Source organism: Peromyscus leucopus, chromosome X, assembly GCF_004664715.2.
Source record: "Peromyscus leucopus breed LL Stock chromosome X, UCI_PerLeu_2.1, whole genome shotgun sequence".
Taxonomy (NCBI): domain Eukaryota; kingdom Metazoa; phylum Chordata; class Mammalia; order Rodentia; family Cricetidae; genus Peromyscus; species Peromyscus leucopus.
The window spans coordinates 38181007-38204385 of NC_051083.1; the positions used below are offsets into that span (position 1 = coordinate 38181007).

At 39.9% G+C, this 23379-nt stretch overlaps 1 protein-coding gene across 5 annotated transcripts in view; it reads right to left on the bottom strand.

Moving 5' to 3' along the window:
* Window positions 1-23379, bottom strand: part of Acot9 (acyl-CoA thioesterase 9) — a 77804-nt gene that overhangs the window by 10006 nt on the left and 44419 nt on the right. For all 5 annotated transcript variants that reach the window (XM_028873199.2, XM_028873198.1, XM_028873197.1 and 2 more), the window contains 5 exons: window positions 22638-22808; window positions 22341-22378; window positions 16548-16631; window positions 16098-16201; window positions 6411-6487 (listed from right to left, as the gene is read on the bottom strand). In XM_028873199.2, the coding sequence (XP_028729032.1) occupies window positions 6411-6487; window positions 16098-16201; window positions 16548-16631; window positions 22341-22378; window positions 22638-22808 (474 nt within the window). The remainder of the gene's footprint in view (window positions 1-6410; window positions 6488-16097; window positions 16202-16547; window positions 16632-22340; window positions 22379-22637; window positions 22809-23379) is intronic.

A 23379-nucleotide genomic window follows, 5' to 3' on the forward strand; every position in this document is an offset into this window, starting at 1 on the left:
CCCATGTTCCAATAAATAATACTCCCTCATCCTCACATAAGCAAACCTAATTAAACTCAGTGGGTAATAGAAAAAGACAAGAAAGTAGAAGGAGCCTTGTTGGGAAGAAGGGGTTCAGCAGGTTGGAGAGAAGAGTAGAGAATGAGAATAAGAGGAGAAAGAGGTAAATATGATCAAACTACATTTGTGTGTGTGTGTGTGTGTGTGTGTGTGCGCGCGCACGCGCGCGTGTGTATGTGAAACTATCAAAGAATAAATAAAAAGGGATAGGGAACTGGAACTAAAAATTTTGTTGAAATCCTGGTGGTTGGATTATGATTAGTAATAGAAAGAAATTATTTTCTTTTTATTATTTCCTTAAATCCACTTTCAGGATTAACTAGGAAAATAGTGCAATGAAATATTATTGTTGTAAATACAAATTATCAAAAATTGAAAACAAAAAACTAATGGGGGTAGGCTGAAAGGACAAAGGTGTCCCATCTCCACCAGCAGAAGATGACACAACCTGAACATCAAGAAGAGCAAGGACTATAGTTGGTTGAAATATACATTAAGATACCAAATCCATGGAAGTCAGATACCTTTTTTAAAGAGATAAAAGAAATGGAAATATGTCATTAGCAAGTGGACCAACCCTTTATTCTGAAAAATATGTGCATATGTATAATATATATATATATACCAACTTCCAAAGGTGTCTTCTAACCTACACACATTCTCTTTCTCTCCTCTCAATAAATATATAAATAAATATATAGAAAATATGGAAGTAGTAGTAGCTAATCTAATCACAAGATGAAGAAGAGAAAAACAACTTCACAATGGAGAAATTGGCCTGTCATTCCTTCAATACACAGATCAATCTTAGCAACATCCCAGGTGGGACCACCGACACCTACTGAACTCATAGAGCCTTTCACAACTTTCAGGAACAGTAACACCAAAAATGAGCTCTCACCAATCTTGACTTTGAATGTGACATGAAGCTCCAGGTCAAACTTCAGGTACAGGACACAGTAGGTGCAGGGTACCACATACAAAGAATTAAGGTGTCATGAGGACGCAATAAGGCAAAGCCAGCAAGCAGAATATTCTGTGCAAAAGTTAGCCCAAACTTTCAACAAATTAATGATATAAAACAGGAAGAGGGCAGTGGGAACACACAAGTAAGCTAAATGAGAGCACACTTAAAAGAATGTACAACTTATAAGTATATCAAAATCCAAATTGTACATATTCAGGGGATGAATCATATGGCATGAGTTACATCTCAATAAGCCTATTTTAAAAAACAGTTTTATGAGACATAAAATCAAGCATAACATGTACACTGAATTTGGATCTTAATTTGAACAAACCTCTTTTAAAAGAGATTAAAGAGAAAATAAGTATGAATGAATACTATAATATATTAAAGATTACTTATATTTTTCAAGTGTGACAATGGTAATATAGTTTTGAATTTTTATGAGCTTATTTTTTCAGTGCTGGGAATCAAACTCAGGGCCTCACACATGTTAATCAAACATGCTACCATAGAAGTAAGTCCCTAATATGGTGATAAAAGTTATTTAAGAAAACAGACAGTACTAGCATTAGTGCAGATGGTGCCTGAACTGGCCTGCTCCAGTAATCAGACAGGTGAATACCCTAACTGTCATCATAGAGCTTTCATCCAGTAACTGATGGAAGCAGATGCATAGATCCACAGCTAAGCACCAGGCCAAGCTCCAGGAGTCCAGTTGAAGAGAGAGAAGAGAGAAGAGCAAGGAGGCTCAAGATCATTGCTGTGGGATATCTTTCTGTATGCTGTGAATATGTGTTGCTCTGATTGGTTGATAAATAAAGCTACATTGGACTATGGCAAAGCAGCTTAGAGGCAGGTGGAAATCCAAGCAGATAGATAGGAAGGGAAAGGGCAGGGGAGAGACGCTAGCCTGCCACCCAAAGAACAACATACCAGTAGACCAGTAAAGCCACGGAAGACACATGTCAAAACATAGATTAATACTTATGGGTTAATTTAAGATATAAGAGCTAGTTAGCAAGAGGCCTGCCATAGACTAGGTGTGTTTACTTGGGTCTGAGCAGCTGCGGGACTAGTCACAGGAAACCTTCCAACTACAGATCATGGTGGGGAAATCTACAGAGACAACGGAACCAAGCTAGTGGGAATTCATGAACTTTAGACCAACGGCTGTGGAACCTGCATGGGACTGGACTAGGCCCTCTGCATACGGGAAACAGTAGTGTAGCTGGGTCTGTTTGAGAGGCTCCTGGTAGTGGGATCAGGATCTATCTCTGGTGTATGAACTGGCTCTTGGAGCCCATTACCTATGGTGGGATGCCTTGCTCAGCCTTGATGCAGCGGGGAGGGGCTTGGTCCTGCCTCAACTGATGTACCAGGCTTTGCTGACTCCCCATGGGAAGACTTACCCTTTTGGAGGAGGGGATGGGGGATGGGCTGGGGAGGGAGCAGGAGGAGGGATGAGAGGGGGATTTGTGTGTGGTTGGTATATAAAATGAATAAAAATTTTTCTTAAAATAAAAATAAATAAATAAAAAAGAGTCAGTTTTGGTATCACAATACTTGAATTCAAGATATATTACAGGCCTGATATGATAACACATACCTATAATCCTAGCACTGGGGATGCTATGACAAGAAGATTGCAAGTATGAGAACAACCTAGCCTATATAGGGCGTCCAATGTAAGCACGGGATAATTGCTAGACTTTGCCTCCAAACCAAAAAACAAGTCTACTACCTCTGTTGGTACATACCTGTAATACCCAGACTTAAGATGGAGTTAAAGGTCATTCTCTGTTGTGGAATATTCCTTTACACTGTGTGAAGATGTGTTGCTGTGATTGGCTTAATAAAAAGCTAAATGGTCAATAGCTAGGCAGGAGATATAGGCGGGACTTCTGGATAGAGAGAGCTCTGGGAGGAAGAAAAGTGGAGTCATTAGCCAGACACAGAATAACTAGGATGGGCATAATGGAGATGAGGTAACGATCGTGTGGCAGCACATAGATTAAAAAATATGTGTTAATTTAACTTATAAGAGCTAGTTACAAACAAGTCTAAGGTTGAAATTTCATAATTAATAATAAATCTCTATGTAATTTTTTTGAGCTGGCAGCCCTGTGGGAGCCCATTTTCAGGTATCTAGTGGCTTTACCCAGCAGGTCTGCATAGAGAGGATGATTGAACCATGGGCCTGAGGGCAGGTGTCTGAGATGGTCTGCACTTGGCTGTGCTGGGGGGGAAGTCTTTTGCTCTGCCCCTTTGCATTTCTATAAATACCATAGGGCAGAGTGAGTCAGGGCTCGTTGGAATAGGTTCCAGGCCCTCTTGAGGCTATCCTGTATTTTCTATCTGTTTATCTTCACAATATAAATCCTTCTAGCTAATATTTCCCGCTACTCTCACTCAAGAAAACTCTGGGGATCTGTGGGTTGGTGGGCAAACGCCCTGCATGGCCCCAAAAGAAAAATCTGCCTATAATTCTCAGCTACACACAGTGCAAGGATATGTTGGGCTATACTAGACCCTGTCTCAAAAAACCAAATAATACATATACAGAGATTTTAAAAAGCAAAATAGGATGTTATTGGCATTAAAACACATACAGATCAGTGGAAGATAATAGATTAGTAATATAATAACATAACTACAGTAACAGTATGTAGTACAAAGGAAAGTCTTCTCAACAAATGGTGCTAGGAAAACTGGGTATGCACACATAGAAGAAAAAAGCTATACTCATCTCTCAGCACTTAAAAAAAATGAACTAGCCTGGTGGTGGGGACACATGCTTTTAATCCCAGCATTTGGGAGGCAGAGGCAGACAGACCTCTTGAGTTGGAGACCAACCTAGTCTACAGAGTGAGTTCCAGGACAGCCAGAGCTACACAGAGAAACCCTGCCTTGAAAACAAAACAAAACAAAAGAATGAACTAAGCACTTAAATCTAAGATCTGAAACCATTACAAGAAAAAAATGTCAATGTGGTGATGCCTAATGATATTCTGCTTAGCCCAGCTGTCATCAGAGAGCCTTCATCCAGCAACTGATGGAAACAGATATAGAGATTCACAGCCAAACATTAGGTCAAGCTCAGGGCAATACTTAGGAAGAGGGAGAGAAAGGAGTGTAGAAGCCAGAAGGGTCAAGGACACCACAGAAACAACTAACCTGGGCTTCTAAGGGCTCATAGAAACTGAACCAATAACCAGGGACACTGCATGGGACTGACCTAGGCACTCTGCGTATATGTTACAGATGTGTAGCTTGGTCCTCTTGTGGGATTCCTAACTCTTTTACAGGCCTTTGGGACCTTACTACGCATATTGGGTTGCCTTGTCCAACCTTACTACAAAGGGAGGGGCTTAGTCTTACTGAAACTTGATATGTCATGTTTTGTTGATACTCATGGGAGACCTGCACTTTCCTAAACAGAAATGGAGGAGGAGTGAATTGGGGGAGGGAACAGAGGAGGGATGGAGGGTGGAGGGACTGGGAGGAGAGGAGGGAAAGAAAAAAAAGAAAAGAGAGGAAACACTTAGGGACACTGAAATGGGTAAGGACTTTTGGGAAAATATCTTTTAGACAGAAAAACAAAAGGAAAAATAAGCAAATGGGATTACATCAAAATAAAAAGATTCTACTGAGCAAAGGAAACACTCGACAGAGTACAGAGAGGACCTATAGAATGGGAGAAAATCTTTACAAGCATACATTTTAGAAGGAGTTGATATCCACAGTACACATTACTCAAAAGAATTTAATAAACTAATTGAAAAATGGGCAAATGATATGAATAGTCCCCCCAAAGAAGTGTAGTGGTATTTAAAGTATTAAAGTATTTAATATCTTTAGCTATCAGAGAGTCAGCAAGTTAAATGAGACACGAATTCACCCCAAGTAGCTATGTTTTTAAAAATTAATGCGGCCGGGCGGTGGTGGCGCACGCCTTTAATCCCAGCACTCAGGAGGCAGAGCCAGGTGGATCATTGTGAGTTCGAGGCCAGCCTGGACTACCGAGTGAGTTCCAGGAAAGGCGCGAAGCTACACAGAGAAACCCTGTCTGGAAAAAACCAAAAAAAAAAAAAAAAAAATTAATGCTAGCAATGATATGGAGGAAAAGGAATGTAGATGGTCTTGGAGGGAATGTAAATTAGTATAGCCATCATAGAGAACTCTTTTTTTAAAAATAGATGTACCATATGGCCCATTTATCTCTCTTTTATATATATTCAAAGGAAATTAAATTAGCATACCAGAGATACCTGTACACCCTTATTAGTGCATTGTAGCACTATTAACAATCACTAGGATAATTGAGTCAGCTTAGGTATCCATCAACTATAGTAGAATATTTTAAGGTGTGTTACTTTTCGTTTATGTTACATTTGTTTAACTCTGTGAACTTGTATTACTGTGCCTGTGTAAAAGACCTGATGGTCTAATAAAGAACTGGCCAAAAGCAAGGCAGGAGGAAAGATAGGCGGGACTGGCAAGCAGAGAGAAAATATAGAGGGAAAAATCTGGGAGGAGGGGTGAAAGGAGAAAACTGGGAGGAGAGAGCTAAGATAGAGGAGCCAGAGAAGGAGGAGGACTCCAGGGGCCAGCCACCCAGCTACACCGTGAGCCACGGACGGAGTAAGAGTTAAGATGTACAGAAGTTAGAGGACAGGAAAAGCCCGGAGGCAAAAGGTAGTCGGGATAATTTAATTGAAGGAAAGCTGGACAGAAACTAAGCCAAGCTGAGGCTGGGCATTTATAAGTAATAATAACCCTCCTTGTGTGATTTGTTTGGGAGCTGGGTGGCGGGGCCCCCAAGAAATGAGTAAAAATAAACAACAATAATCAACTAATGAATGGAAAAATAAAATGAAATATACATACATATATATGTATATGTATTATTTAGCTGTTAGGAATAAAGTTGTTATCTGCAGAAAAATGTACTGAACTAGAGCGCATTATGTTAAGTGAAATGAGCTGAACACAGTAAAACAAGTACCACTTGTTGTCTTTCATTTGTAGAATCTAAAAACAAGTCAACCTGAAAGTAAAATGGTGACTACCACAGCCGGGAGTATGGAAGATGAGTTTAACTAGGAAATGGTGTATATAGTTAATAAATAAAATAAAATAAAATATCTACATTCTTAAAAAGATGCCTACATATCATTGTGAAGTAAAATGTCATTGTGTATGAAATTTATCTTTAAAATATTATACATCTTCTTTAAAGAAAAAATATGAATTTGACAAACACATTACAAATAAATCTGTTAAATTCAAGTCATGGGCATATGTAAATTCATCAGTTTTCTCTGCAGTCTTGTGTATTTTTGAAAATTTTCAAATTATGGAGTTATGAAAAAGCAATTACCCTTTATTTTCCGAATCTCGAGCCACCATTACAAAGGTTGCATCCAAAACAGGCAAAAATTCATCATTTTTATGCAGCTAAAGAACAAAGAAAAGAAAAATAAAGTTGTAAGGAATGCATTTACTGGGAAGACCAATCACAATTCTGACAGAATATATTATTATTATTATTATTATTTTAGGTTACCATACAGCATAGTAAAAACTATATGTGTGAATATGGTTAAAAATGTCACACCCTTAAGAACTAAAAGTACTCTAGGTCTAGGTGTTATCCAAATGTTATACCAATGTCAAACTTACAACTCACTACTACCTTTTTAGGTTGAAAAAACTGATCAGGTGTGGTAGCACATGCCTGTAATCGTAGCAACTTGGGAAGCTGAGGCAGAACAGTGCCTGTGAGTCTGGGGCTAGCCCGGTGGGTTTCAGGCTACCTTGTGTGATTATAGTTTTGTGTGACTGTGGTCTTGCCTATTCATATATATTCCAGGGCGTTCAACAGCCAAAGCTTTAAGAGAAAATCCAAAGAGAAAAAACAAAGTTAAAAAAATAGCTAGTATTTTGACCCATGCCTTTCAAGGTCAACCAGGACCCAAAGGAAAACAGAAACCTTCTGAAAGGGCCCTATAACTGCAGGCCTGATCAGAGAGGCCATAGGGGATCAGGAGGTGAGACAAAGCAGTGCATATCCTGCAGAATGAAGAGACCCTGGACAGGGAAATAGTAACTAAATGATGGAAGAATTTGGTAATATTAAACTGGACTAAATAGACACAAGGACTGAGTACTATGCCAGTTATCAGGATCTACTCAAATGGATACCATTAAACATCCTGTTCAGGGGAAAAAACAACACATTCCAGTAGTCTCTGACCAAATGTGTGGTGTTTTAATCAGCCATAAGAAGTCCTACTAGCTCTTCAACTCTTACTGTGTTACCACTATTTTCATAAACATCCAAGGAATGGTTACTTCTATGCATGATGCTCCTGTCTTAATCCTAAAACTTTCTCTTTTTTGCCTATTATAGTTTATTTTTTAATAAATTTATTTATTTAGCACCCCAGCCTCAGTTTCCCCTCCCTCCTCTCCTTCCAGTCCCCCCCCCCCGACACATACCCTCTGTTCCCACCCCCAATCCACTCCTCCTCCATTTCTGTTTAAAAAAGGGAAGCTCTAATATCCCCTGAATATCAACAAAACATGGCATATCAAGTTGCTGTGAGCCTAAACACTTTCCCATGTGTTAAGGCTGGGCAAAGTGACCCAGCATGAGGAGTTAAGGTCCCAAACACCAGTAAAAGAGTTGGAGACAGCCTCTGTTTCTGTTGTTTGGGGTCCCACAAAAGGACCAAGCTATACAACTGTAATATATATGCACAGTGCCTCTATCTAAAACAGCAGAGAAACACTTAAGGAGATGTCCAACTTCCTAAAACTTTCTCATTGGCATGCTCTATTTTTCCCATTTTAATTATTACTTTCTGTTTACATCTTCAAAAAATCTATAGGACACACACAAAACATTCAGTTCAAGTACATAACTCAGCCTTATAAATTAAAAAAAATAGCCTGCTACAATTATATTTTATAAAAAACAAAAAATAAATGGTCTGAGATTTTATTCAGATATTCACATAATTACATCAGAACTCAAAGGGAAAAGTGAGGTAGAAAACTTATGTTCAAGGAAACAAAAAGGATTCTGAAAAAGCTACTAGACTCCTTTAGAGGCTACTAGCCTAGTAGGAGAATCCATTAACCAGCCTAAGCCCAAGACAAAAGTTAAAGAGGCCATTATGTGACATAAAAATGAAAGCGCAGTGGTGTTGGTATGTGTCCTACAATTTGAATGAGCCTCAATTCAAAAATAATGAGATAAAAACAGGTGAAATGGCGCACACCTTTAATCCCAGCACTCATGAGGCAGAGGCAGGCGGATCTCTGTGAGTTTAGGACCAGCCTGGTCTACAAAGTGAGTTTCAGGACAACCAGGGAGACACAGAAAGAAAGAAAAAAAGCAAAACAACAACAAAAATTAATGAGCTCCAGCCCTATATAGGACATCTGAATCACCACCCAACCCACGGAACACAGCAGACGAAAGGGCAAAAGAATGTAAGAGCCAGAGGGCAGAGAGGAATGCTGTGAAATGCCAGACGTGTCATAGCCATTGCATTTGGGAACTCACAGCAGCTATGGTTAACTGTACAAGATTGGCTGTCAATGTTGTCAATCATTGATGGGGAGAAGCTACCAGCAGTTAATAGCCACTGGGCATGGGAGGAACCATTATTTTCAGAGGTATAGCCACTAGTATGTTGCCTACACTCCAGTAAATAACCCCCCATCTATGCTCATGTAAACAACTCTGATTAAACCCTGGATCACAAAGGAAGGGGACTTGTTGAAAAGGGGTTCAAGAAGTATGAGCAGGAAAACAGGTGAAAATGATCAAAATGCATTATATACAGATATAATATACACAATGATGCCACCATGCCTCAGGCACTAGGCATGGAGCTACAGAATTTAATGGTTGCTCTGCTGAGTTTCAGTCTTGTAACCTTGTTCTTATCTTTTGAAATTTAAAATAGGAATGTTTAGCACGTACCATTTATAATAGAAGTGTTTTTTTTTTTTTTTGGTTTTACAGAAGCTCACAGCTAATGTTTGCAGTGAGTTTCAATAGAAACTTCAAAAATTTAAAAAAGTATTTAATTTTATGTGTATGTGTCCATGTGTGTACCAGAGGCATCAGATCCTCCTGGAACTGTGTGTGTGTAGTGGGGGGGAGAACATGACTGCTGGTGCCAGCAGAGACCAAAGGTATCAGCTACTCCTGGAGCGCTCTCTCTCTCTCTCTCTCTCTCTCTCTCTGTCTCTCTCTCTCTGTCTCTCTCTCTCTCTGTCTCTGTGTGTGTGTGTGTGTGTGTGTGTGTGTGTGTGTGTGTGCATGTGTACATGACTGCAGGTGCCAGCAGAGACCAGAGGCATCAGATCTATTGTGAGATATCCAGAGTGGGTTCAGGGAATCATACTCCAGTCCTTTGTAGTAGTAATCACTCTTGACTGCTGAGCCACCTCTCCAACCCCTGAAACATGGAACTTTAGAACAGAGTTGAAACTGTTAAGGGGACTTTAGACTAAATGCATTTTGCTTTATGAGACAGCTATGAGCATTTGGGGATCACAGGCAAAATGATACAGTTTGAATGTGAAATGTCTTTGATGCAATGATGTGTTTGCTCCTTTAATTAGGACTCAAATCTTTTAATGCTTGATCACCAGCTGGTGGCACTGTTTTGGGTTGTTATGGAACCATTGGTATGTGGACGCTGGTTGGCAGAATTACTTCACTAGAGTGGACTCTGGAGGTTACCCTCACTTCTGTTTCTGGATTGTGATCTCTGATTTGTCTGTTGCCATGATATGAGACTTCCCAATTACATTCTCACTGACAAAAATGCTACCATCCTAACCTGCATGATGGACCGAAATGCCTCTGGAATGGAGCCAAAATACATCCTCTCTCCTTTACTTTTTTTTTTTTTTGTCAGTGTATTAGTTATTTTTCTATTGCTGTGATAAAACACCATGACCAAAGCAACCTATAGAAGGGTTTATTTGGGCTTATGGATCCAAAGTGAGAAGAGTCTACCATGGAAAGCATGGCAGCAAGCATGCTTGCTGGAATAGTGAGTTGAGGGCTCACTGCTTGAACCACAAGCAGGAAACAGAGAGACCAAACTAAAAAGGTATGAGTCTTTATAGCTCTCAAAGCCCACCCCAGTGACATCCTCCACACCTTCTAAACCTACCCAAACAGCACCACCAAACTGGGAACTGAGTATTCAAATGCTTGAAACTGCAGGGGGACATTTTTCATTCAAACCATCAGCTAGTAAAAGATAGAGAGGGAAATCAGGGAGTTAAACATCTCACAATGCACTGGCAAGACTTCAGAACTAAGAAATCTCCTGGATAAAATGCCAAAATACCTCTTCTGAGAAATATTGCATAATATATCGTAATCATTTCTTTATGTGGCTGTCTCCCTATGATATGGCAAGGTTCTTGTAAACACACACCATTTTCCTTCACATTTGCATGGCCAACACTAAGCACAAATACTGGCAGATAAATATGCAATTAGTTTCAAAAATTAATGAATGGGGCATTGCATGAATGGGCCCTTGTCAAATACAAACTTTAAGAGAAAGGAACTTTCTGTGTCTTATTCACTGTCATAAGAGATGTTCAATAATTATGACTGCCAAATTGATTTCATCAATAGATATTGGGAAGTGGGTTGGCTGACTGAAACCCAGGTAATTGCTGTTGGTAAGTAAGCATGTCATCTAGTAGAAGAGAAAAACGGTTTGTATATTATTTTGTAGGCCAGAGAGTAGCAGGTGCCAGGAAGGAGAGACAGATTAGCTCTTGAAGAGGGAACAAATGCTCCAAGCTGGAAGAGTCAAAGAAGGGGTTGAGCAAGATGTGACCCTAAAGCACAGTGGGAATGCACTGACTCAGAGCAGAGGGCATTTCAGGTAAAGAAAAAGGCATTAACAGACACTTGGTTGCTAAATATTGTGATTCACTACAATTTACACTTGCTAGTGTCACACACTATGAATGCAAAGATATGTAGCACCATACTCACAGACTACTCAATGATAAGCAGTGAGCACTAAGAAGGTATAAAGGGCTGGGATGTGGCTCAGTGGTACAGCACTTGCTTTTTATACACAAGGCCCTGGATTCAAAACTTGGCATTGAAAGAACAAAAAAGAGGATACATATATGGTAAACTAAAGGGAATAAAGTTGGAAAAGTAGATTACATGTAATTTACAGAGCACTTTGGGCACTACCTTATCAAAGGAATGTGCATTCCAACCCAATAGTCACTGAAGGTTTTTAGAAAGTGGATGACATGATCCAAGATTAGCTTTGGAAATTTTACCTGGTAAACATGGCAAACCCAGAGAGAAAGAACAGGCTTGAGAGAGCCATATGACTTTTCATGCTCTCTCCCTCTCTCAATTCTGCATCTTTTTTTTTCTAATTTATTTATACAGGAGTCAAATAGCTGTGATCCCCTGGAATGCAGGCCCTAGGCAGGAAATCTACTGTGCACAGCAGTAGTAGGGTAGAAATTAACCAAAAAGTTTGGTTAAGTGTCTATAAATCATAGAAGCATCCACAGCAACTTTATAAGTGTTTTGTTATTTTTAAAAGGACCAAAAAACCACCCAGCATTATTGTCAACCACATAAATATAGGAATACAATTCAATCACTTTGATATAGTATTTAATTTTTTTTAAATTTAGTGGTAGTTAATGAAGACACACTTAACTGGTCAAAAGTGCTGAGAATTAAGTGGCTGTTGAATATGCAGACCTATAGAGGGACATCTACATCAGCTCCCTCTAAAGCTTGAAGAACACCCCATGAAAGGGGGCCTAAAAACTGTTAGGACTCAGAGGATGGGGAAAGTACTGTACAATGCTGTCTCCTGTTCAATATCTGGCCGCTGCACTCATGAAGTCATAGCAGCTGTGGCTACCTGCACAAGACCAGCACAAGACTGGGCCTTTAAACACTCCATCAGGGATAGAGGAGGGGCTTTGGAGGCCCCATGCTGTGGGATGGTCTGTTTGTCAAATCTGTTGCTCTGATTGGTCAATAAATAAAACACTGATGGCCAGTGGCCAGACAGGAGGAAGTATAGGCAGGACAAGTAGGAGAATAATTCTGGGAAGTGGAAGGCTGAGTCAGAGAAACTGCCAGCCGCCATCATGACAAGCCACATGTGAAGACACTGGTAAGCCACAAGCCACATGGCAAGGTATAGATTTATAGAAATGGATTAATTTAAGATATAAGAACAGTTAGCAAGAAGCCTGCCACGGCCATACAGTTTGTAAGCAATATAAGTCTCTGTGTTTACTTGGTTGGGTCTGAGCGGCTGTGGGACTGGCGGGTGACAAAGATTTGTCCTGACTGTGGGCAAGGCAGGAAAACTCTAGCTACAGCCCCACCTCTCCCTGAGCAGCCATTATGGGCAGTTAATGGCTACTAGTGGGGAAGGAGTCATTTTCTTCAGTGAGTAGCCACTGTTTCAGTAAATAACACCCCTCCCAGCCATGCTCAAGCAAGCAACCCTAATCAAACTCAGTGGGTCACAAAAAATGACATAAAAGTATGAAGGGTCCTAGTTGGAAAGAAGGGAAGAAGTGGTTCAGTGGGACGCAAAGGTGGCTAAAAGAGGGTAATGGGGGTACATATGTCCAAATGCCTTGTATACATGTCTAAAATTATCAAAGAATACATTTTCAAAATTCTAAAAGCGAGTGTTTTGACAAACAACTACTATATATAGGAAGCCTCAGACTTTTCTCAAGTCTGAAAGTTGTTTTCTACCAAGAGGTGAAATGCATCGGAATAATAAATCCATTGACTACCACAGCATAATTAACTGAATCACTCTTAAGTTTTCCACAGTGAAATGCCGGGCATACTCGAAACTGTTTGGTGTCTGGACTGATTATCCTCTGACTTCTTTCTGCTCATGAGAGGAACTGCTTTAACTGCCACCCAAATGACTATTAATAAATGAGGGCTGGGGATGTAGCTCAGTTGTAAAGTACTTGCCTAGTACAGGCAAGAACACGAGTTTGATTCCCAGGACCACAAAGAGAAAAGAACTGAAGTGTGTCTTTCATCCCCCCAAAAGTTATGAGGAAGGCCTAATCTCCAGACCTATAGGTGGGAACTATTTGAAAACAGGGACATTACAGACATAATTAGATAAAATGAAAGCCAGTATAGTAACCATGCATCTAATCCCAGTATTTGTTACGCTAAGGCATGAGGATTGCTATGAGTTGCAGGACAACCTGTGCTACACTGAGGCTCTCTCTCTCTCAAAAAAAAAAAAACCAAAAAACAAACAAACAAACAAAAAACACCAGGCATAGTGGCACACACCTTTAATCTCAGCACTCGGGAGGCAGAGGCAGGCAGATCTCTTTGAGTTCGAGGCCAGCCTGGTCTACAGAGAAAGTTCCAGGACAGGCTCCAAAGCTACATAGAAAAACTCTGTCTTGAAAAACCATAAAAAAAGAAGTTAGATATTATGGCACATGCCTATGATCCTAGCCCTTGAGAGGTAGAGGCAGGAGGATGAGGAATCTGAAGTTAACATAAACTATGGGAGATGAACTTGTCTCAGAAAAACAAAACCCTCAAACAAAAGAAAAGCCTCCAACTGCTTCTGTAAGGTTGCCTCATAGTTGTGCTGATGGCAAAACCACCACCTAGTCCTCCACTGCATACTCACACATCCTTGAGGACCAGTTACAAGAAATCCTATCGAAAAAAAAAAGGATAAAAAAATGAGTTCATATTGGAGCAGAGTGGGCCTTCAATCCAATATGATTAGCATATTAGTAAGAGAAAAGACATAGAAATACAGACACACGAAAACCAGTGTGTACTGGCTGGTTTTGTGTGTCAACATGACACAAGCTGGAGTACTCAGAGAGGGAGGTGTAGCTGGAGTTATTTTTGTGTCCACCCGGCTCCTGCAGCTGTTCAGACCCAATTAAACACACAGATGCTTATAATATTTAAACTGTTTGGCCTAATGGCTCAGGCTTCTTGCTAGCTGTTCTTATATCTTAATTTAGCCCATTTCTATAAATCTATACCTTGCCATTTGGTTTGTGGCTTACCGGCACTTTACATCCTGCTCCCCATAGCAGCGGCTGGCAGTGTCTCCCTCAGCCCTCTTCTACCCAGCATTTTCCTCTCTCTTGTCCCACCTACCTATACTTCCTGCCTGGCTACTGGCCAATCAGCGTTTTATTTATCAGTCAGTCATAGCAACATATATTTACAGTATACAGGCCATCCCACAGCACTTCCCCTTTTCTGTTTTTTCAAAAAGGAAGGTTTTAACTTTAACACAGTAAAATTACATATAACAAAACAATTATCAAGCAAGAATTACAGTTACAATGTCTAATCTATAATATCTAGTCTATTTGTATTTGACAGAATTAAAAAAGATATCTATCCTATATTTGTGAATCTAAGGTGTTATATCTAATTTATCTTTTATCATAACTTCATAACTAAGGAAAATTGTAACTATCTAGTCTTTGCGTGTAGCCCAGAAACCTTTTTTTTTTTTAAACTAGCAAAATCTATATCCAACACACAGCATAGTGCACAGCTTGGAGACACCTCTGTGTAACATAGTGTAGGTCAAGCCCACATGCCATGAACCCGCCATAGAGTAGCTCAAAACCTCAGGCTGCCAGTAACCTGAGAGAGACAACTAGGAAGCTGTTGTTTTTAGCTCTGTTTTAGAATCTTTTTTCTCAGGTTTTAGGTGGAAACTCTTGCCAACCCGTTGGGGGCCATTTGTAGCTGAAGTTATCCTGTTCCTGCCTGGCTCCCATGGCCCTCAGACCCAATCAAACACACAGAGATTTATATTATTTACAAACTGTATGGCCCAATTGCTCAGGCTTCTTGCTATCTAGTTTTTGTATCTTAAATTAACCCATCTCTATTAATCTATACCTTGCCACGTGGCTCATGGTTTACCGGTACTTTACATCCTGCTCCTCATGGTGGTGCTGGCAGTGTCTCCCTACCTCAGCCTTCCACCTCCCAGAATTCTCCTCCTCCTTGGTCTGCCTACACTATCCTTCCTGCCCGGCTACTGGCCAATCAGCATTTTATTTATCAATAATCCTAGCAACATATATTTACAGCATACAGGACATCCCACAGCAGGGAGGAGTCTCAGCTGACAAAATGCCTCCATGAGATCCAGCTGTAAGGCATTTTCTTAATTAGTGATCAGTGGGGGAGGGCCAAGCTCATTGTAGGTACTGCCATCCCTGGGGTGGTGGTCCTGGGTTCTATAAGAAAGCAGGCTGAACAAGCCAGAGGAAACAAACCAGGAAGCAGCACCCCTCCATGGCCTCAGCATCAGCTCCTGCTTCCAGGATCCTGCCATGTTTGAGTTCCTGTCCTGACTTTCTTCAATGATGAACAGTGATATGGAAGTATAAACAGAATAAACCCTTTCCTCCCCAACTTGCTTTTTGGTCATGGTTTTTCATCGCAGCAACAGAAACCCTAGCAAAGACACAATGACAAAAGTAGAAGAGCCCCCTGAAACCACGAAGAGGTAAGCAAAGATAATCTCCTGCAGAGTTCACATGGAATGTGACCCTGCTCACAGCTTGGTTTGGGAATCAGAGCCTCCCACACTCAAACAATGTACCACTGAGATTTTAAGCCACCAGTTTGTGGGACTTAGTGGTATAGCAACCCCCCAAAAATAATACAGTAATCAATCCAATTCACATCTAGTCTAACTCTGACTTCTGTGAAATCCTCCTGGGCAAAATCAGAAACAAACACCTTAATGTATTGCTGTACATGATTACAAAGTAATATATATTTAATAATATATATTAAATAAGTAGCTGAGAATGTATCAATCTTTCTGCAAAAGGAAGATGCTATCGCTCTTTGAATCATTAATTGTTTTAAAGCTGTGGGTTGCATACCTGTCCATGAATACAGACAGATTTTCTTCAAGTGAGACTAGCTGACTATATTTGAACAATGAGGTATCTTTGGGTACATACATACCTGGAACATTTTCATCTTCACTTCCATGGATGTCTTTCCAACCCAGCTAACATGGCCAGTTAACTTAATGTCCCGTTCAGGGCTTAAGCTCTGTTTACACATATCTATAAAATAAAAAGTCAAGAGCTATCCAAACTGTATCAGAAAAGCGTGTACTATAAGTGAACAATATTATTTGAAAAGATGACAAGTTGTACTATATTTATCTTCAAAACTAAAATAATTTTTGACATACAAAACAAATCTAAAAATTTGTGACCATGCAAAGACTATAAAAACTGGAATCAAGTTAAACTCTTCCACCTAATTATATAAACAGCATGTTACATTCTAGATGGTTTCATATATACATTAAAATCCCCTATAAAGGAAACAATTTCCCCCCCAATTCCAATAATACTTTATAATTACTGAAAGTTCTAAGTATGTATAGAAGCTGATCTTGCTTACCAATCTTGTCCACTAGGGCTGTCACTATTGATAAAGGAGACATCGGAACAGAATGGTTTTTGTTATGCATGTAGCAAACAAGAACTGTAGGAAAGCAGAAGAGTATAAAATAACAGAAAAGCAGATTTATTTCTTTCATTTAAAATTCCCTGAAATTCACAAAAGATCGTATTTTCAATAAAATGCAGCAATACTCAAGTACTGATCTTATTCTAGAACTAAAGACTTTTTTCCTTTGGTTTACTGAGATAAGTTCTCACTCTGTTACCCAGGCTGATCTGGAACTCACTATATATCCCAGGCTGGTCTCAAACATGTGGTGATTCTTCTATCTCATTCTCCTAAGTTGCAGATATGAGCCTGTGGGAAAGACATTTTCCCCTGTTTTTATGTGTGTGTGCTTGTATGTATGTATTTGTACTGCATTCAGGCAGCAAGGTCTAGTTACGGTCACCATTGCTGTGATAAAACACCATGACAAAAAGTAACTTGGGGAGGAAAAGGTTTATTTAGCTAATGCTTCCATATTACTGTTCATCACTGAAGGAAGTCAGGAGAAGAACTCAAACAGGGCAGGCACCTGGAGGCAGGAACTGATGCAGAGGCCACAGAGGAGTGCTATTTACTGGCTTGCTCTTCATGGCTTGCTCAGAGTACTTTGCTATAGAACCTAGGAGTGGCACCAGCTGCAATAGACTGGGCCCTCCCACACCAATCACTAATTATAAAAATCCCCCCACAGGCTTGCCTACCGCCAAGTCTTAGGGAGGCATTTTCTCAAATGAGGCTCCCCCCTCTCTGATGACTCTAACTTGTGTCAGAATGACATAAAACTAGCCAGCACAAGGTCCAAAGAGGGCACTGGACTCTTTGGAACTAGAGTTACAGACAGATAGTGTGAACTGCCATGTAGCTGTTGGAAATTAAACCTGGCTTCCCTCCAAGAGCAGCTGGTGCTCTTAACTACTGAGCCATCTCTCTAGCCCCTGCCTAAAGCCTCTTAGGTGCTAGGATTACAGGCTACTCTACTATACCTGTTATTAAAGACTTTTATAACCTGAATCAATCTGGAGATCATTTAATCTGTTCCCTCAGTTGGAGATTTAGTAAGGAAACCAAATTCCAAAGCTCAGACCCCCCAAGTAGCTTGTCACCACTCCAAGGAAACAGAGCTAAATGAGAGTAAGAACCCAGGACAAGTTGACAGTGTCAAGCAAACCTCCCCAGAAGAGAGGACCTAAGCACAAGGCCTCCGCTACCTGCTTTCTTCCTAATTCTCTGTAGTCACAAAGCTGCGCTTTTACTTAGCGATCCCTTTTTCCCACCCACACTCTTGACTCCCATGCTGTCCTGAAATCTTGTGTATACCTCATATATCTTTTTTTTTTTTTTTTTGGTTTTTCGAGACAGGGTTTCTCTGTGTAGCTTTGCGCCTTTCCTGGAACTCGCTTTGGAGACCAGGCTGGCCTCGAACTCACAGAGATCCGCCTGTCTCTGCCTCCCGAGTGCTGGGATTAAAGGCGTGCGCCACCACCGCCCGGCTAACCTTATATATCTTAACACACATTATATATTTACCAAGTGTGGCTCTATGTGCCTTATGAATATGAATTCATTTAAATTTGTATTAGTCATGTATTGACTGATGTCCCTGCTTTCCCCACCATGATCTACTCAAATGTGTCTCACCCCTCCTCAGGACAAAAATCTGCTGAATAAATACTTGCTGAATGACAGTTAATTCTTCCATCCATATACCTGTTAAAGGATACACTGGGGCATGAGATGTTAAAGGCAAGAAACCCCATTTAAAAGCCTGTCAGGTTCCCAGAAATCTTGTTGAGTCTGACCTGTGCCATAGTAGTAAAATTGGAGATAAAAAGATTCAAGAAATAAGAAAAAGATAGATCTGACAAGACTTGAATCAATGCAAGCTTCTAGCTTAGATGAGTAAAAAATTCTGCTCTTAGAGCAGAATTGGCTAATTGCATTGAAACGTTGTTTGCTTGTTCATTTGTTCAGAGTTAGGAATTGACTCCAATGATGCTTAACTAGCACTCTATCACTGAGCTATAATTACTAGTTGAAGATGCTGAATTTGAGAAGCCTAATAGAGCATTCAAAGGAAGACATCCAGTAGACAGGAAGGCAACCTGGAACTCAGAGAAAGGAGGCCAGGAAATGTAGTTTTACAGGCATTCAACATACCGATAGCAACTGAAGGGCTGAAAATAGAAGAGATTATTTATATAGAATGTACAGCCTTCAAAAATGCAGAAGATAAAAACTCTGGGAAGTCAACATTTAATGGGTCAACAGAGGAAGAGGAACCTATGAAGATGGGAAAACAGTAGCCTAAGAGTCATGAAGAAACATCACCAAAGACCAAGAATGAGGGGAACAATATCACAAACCACCTAAGAGACCAGGGAAGCTGGGGGAAGTCCTTAGTAGACTGTGCAATGAGGGAGCCGATGGTGATTGTGGTGAGAACACATTCAAAGGCACGGAAGAGGTGAAACCAGAACATAGTAGCCTGAAAAATAATAAACAGTTCATAATAAGGGACAATAAAACAAAAAGACTTTTCTAATTCTTTCCAGAAAATCAGCAATGAAGGGAGAGGGAATGTTAGTCTGAGAGTGTTTATAAGGGAAGGGGGTTTATCTGCTTTTCATTTTGAGATGGAGAATCTTGATGTGTATAAAATGTGGGAAAAGTAAAGTTGTGAAATGGCTTGGGATACAAAGAAAAAGGTCTAAGTGATATGACATGTTCCCTGAAGAAGGAAGTGAAAGTACCAAGAGAACAGATGTAAGGGATTGGCCACTGACAGGAGGTAGTGAGAGAGAATAAGAGGGCAGGGTCAGCAAGATGGCTGGGCCACTAAAGGCACTTGCTGCTAAGCCTGAAAACCCCAGGTGAATCCCTGGAATCTACAGGGTAGAAAGGGAGAACCAGCTGGAATAAGCTGTCCTTTGATTGCTTGTTCACACACCAAAAAAAAATATACGAATTTTAAAAAGAAAACTGAGGGCAATGGCAAAGGAGTTTGTGCTAAGAAAACCAAAGTAAGATATACAAATATTAATGGGTATATATAAATATATATATATATATATATATACATATATATATATATATAATATAATATATATATATATATATTTGGTTTTTCGAGACAAGGTTTCTCTGTGTAGCTTTGCGCCTTTCCTGGAACTTGCTTTGGAGACCAGGCTGGCCTCGAACTCACAGAGATCCGCCTGCCTCTTCCTCCTGAGTGCTGGGATTAAAAGAGTGCGCCACCACCACCACCTGGCTATGTGTATAATTTTTAACGACCAGTAAGAACTTTTAACTTTAGATTTAAAGAAGTGTAGCTATATGTAAGTGGTCTTGCATCTGTATTTTAAGAGACATTAGAGTCTTTCCTCAAGCCCTTCCCCTAAAAGCTATTAGGAGGGAATAAGTAGGACAATATGGAGCAGGAAGCTTGAGTGGAATGGGTAGGATACTCATATGGAGAGGGGTAAAAAAAAAGCAATGGTAGTATGTTGCAGATCAAAAACAAGAAAAGGGTGACCATGTAGAAAGGACCAGTTTTGTTTTTTTTTTTTTTTTTTTTTTTTTTTTTTTTTTTTTTTTTTTTAAGGTATCAGAGTCCAAGGGACTTGACCATGAGGAATTCAGGTAGTGGCCCTGATAAATGGGTTACATGCAGGAAGCTGGTCAAATTAGATAATCTATTAAGGATAATGGAGCTAACGGGAATTATAAAAATTGAAGTGTAAACCATACAGTGCTAAACTAAAGTTGAAGGTACCAGTTTAAAACCATTGCTTCCATACACATAGAGAGATCAATAAGTAAACAAATGTGAAGTTACATACATGAACTTAAATAGCCCAGCATAGTGATAACCAGTAACAACAACTACTCCCAGCATAAGACCTTGGTTTCTAAAAGCCATTCTCCAGTAAAAAGAACTGTGGTCCCTCGAGACTTAGCTAACTGGCTGGCTGGGCCAAAGACAGGATAAGATGAATCTAGAATGTCTTATTGGTCAGAAAGTTAAAAGTGCTCAAAGAAATGATGGTGGACACATTTTTAAAACCCAGGGGGCCATGGAAATGGCTCAGTGTCATAAAGTGAGGTCATCCTGGACTACATAGCAAGTGCCAGGCCATCCTATGCAGCAAGACGTCGTTTCAAAATTTAACAGTAAATTGTGGGACTAAGAATGTAAGTCAGTGGTAGAACACCTATCTCCATGCACAAGGCCCTTGGCTCAGTTTCCAGCACTGTAACTTGATGAAGACAAAGATGATATGACAAAAAGTGAAAGTCTGGCAAGGAATGGGATACTTACAAGGTCCCAAAGTGTCCTTAACAACGATACTACTTTATTACAAAGGGGAAAGGAGTCATTTCACAGAAAACTTGTCAGATACCACATTTATTAAGTGAAAGTTTACCTTCTCAGGAACTGGACAAATAAAAAGTTAAGCATCACTTGATGAGCCACAGTAAGAACAAAGCATCCCTTCCATGGTGTTCCTGCTAAAGATACAGATCCTGACGCTAATCACGAGAAAGCATCAGACAAGCCCAAAGAGAGGGCTTGTCTATAATAATGGCTAAGAAAAGCAGCTCACAAGCTTCAAAAGTGTTTAGCTTACAAAAACCAAGGAAAGACTGGGTATCTACTTCTGACACAACTACCAAATGCAACCCATGCAATGCAAAGTGCACCTTTCTTTAATAAACGACCACTAGGGAATACTGACTAGGCCCTGAGGATTAAACAGTGTTCAATTTCTGATCTTGATGGTAGTATTATGGTTATGTAAGAGATGTCCTACTTTATAGGAAATATACACTAAAATATACTGTGGTCTGCAATTTAATTTCTCACACATGATTCAGGGAAAATAATTCTTTATATGGTATCTATAACTCATCTTTAAAACTCTTTTAAAAGCTGGGCGGTGGTGGTGCATGCCTTTAATCCCAACACTTGGGAGGCAGGTACAGGTGGATCTCTGTGAATTCGAGGCCAGCCTGGTCTACTAAGCAAGTTCCATGTCAGCCAGGGCTGTTACACAGAGAAACCCTGTCGCAAACCCCACCTCACCCCCACAAAAAAAAAAAAAAACACTTTAAAAAATTTAGTGACCCATTGAGTTTAATTGGGGTGTTTACATGGGCATAAGTGAGGGGTTATTTATGTGAACATAGCAGAGTTTACCAGGGACTACACCAATGAAGAAAATGTCTCTTTTTTTCCCCAGCAACCACTAACTGTCTATAGACCCTCAGGGAGGGGTGGGGGCCTCAGAACAACAGTTAACTGCACATAGAGCTTCCAGGAGAGGTGGGGCCTCCCAGGTCATTTACCGCTCTATGATGGAATGTCAAAGGGACTAGTCTTATATAATTCTTGTACAGGGAATAACCTGCTGAAAGTTCAAGAGGGCAATGGCCATGTCATACCTAGATAGTGTTCCCTGACATTGCAGATAAAACTACATCTAGTGTGTGTGCTTAGCATGCCCTGGGGTCAATCTCCAGCATCCAAACTAAAATTTAAAACTAAAAATCATAAAGAAGGCTTATTTGGATAGTAACTGTTAAACAGAAATCCATATTCATAAGAAAAACAGTATGACAATAAAAAATCTTATTGCCCTTTTAGAATATCTTCATCTGTGCAGTATATAGAATAAAATGGCCCTTTCTATCAGGGATTCACTGTCTACTTGTACCTGTTATTAGGAATACAAATACCAGTACCTCCTAAGCTGTCAAGGTCCTCAAGAATCCTGCCAAATCTGTGAAATAAAGCAAAATGTGAATTCAATGAAAATCACAATGACTTCCCTTTAAAATTTCATAATGTGCTTTGGGACAAAGAAAGGGCTTTAAAACTGAGTATAGTGATACACAAGTCTTTCACTGTGCTGGAAACTACACAGTCATACACTTTAAATAGATGGACTGTAAGATTTATGAATTATAGCTCACAGTAATTATTTTAAAAGGAAAAAATGATAACAAATGACAATCATGAAAATAATAATACATTGTTACCTCACTGTGTTTTGAACAGTCAAATATTTATCTCGTAGTTCAGGATCACTACCCAAAGGTAGGAGAACTTCAATGTAACTGTCCTTCATCTTCCTTGGTGGTAGGTCTTTCTGTGATTTAGCCAAAAAGTTATGAAGTAACTTCCTTTCCTCCATTGCTTTCACATGGTCTCTGAGAAAAAAAGGTGAGGCTTCCTAAAATAAGAACAGTGGCCCACAATTCCAGTACCTGCTCCCTCAAACAGGTCAGTCAGACAAAATAAATGGAAGGTAGGGATCGATTTTATGTCTGTCTCATCTTCAATCCTTCATTCCCTTCCCATGAAGTACTTGGTGAAACTGAACATTTCTGATGACATTTGTTAGGCTTGCAGGTATAAGTTTCATACTCTACCAACTGAAATAGCTGGGCATTAGGCATATACATAAGAAATACATACTTAGTGATATAGATCTACCTAAATGGATCACATATTCAACTGATCAAAAAAAGTTTATTCAGGAGTTGGAGATACAGCTCAGTGCTTAAGAGCACTGGCTGCTTGTGTGAGGACTCAGATTAAATTCCCAGTATCCATATGGTGGCTCACAACCACCTGTAACTCCAGTTCCAGAGGACCTGATGCTATCTTCTGGCCTCCTCATGCACTACACACACAGTACACATACATAAATGCTGGTAAAACACCCATACACATAAAAATAAATAAATCTTTAAAAAGGTTGAGTCACACTAGCACCAT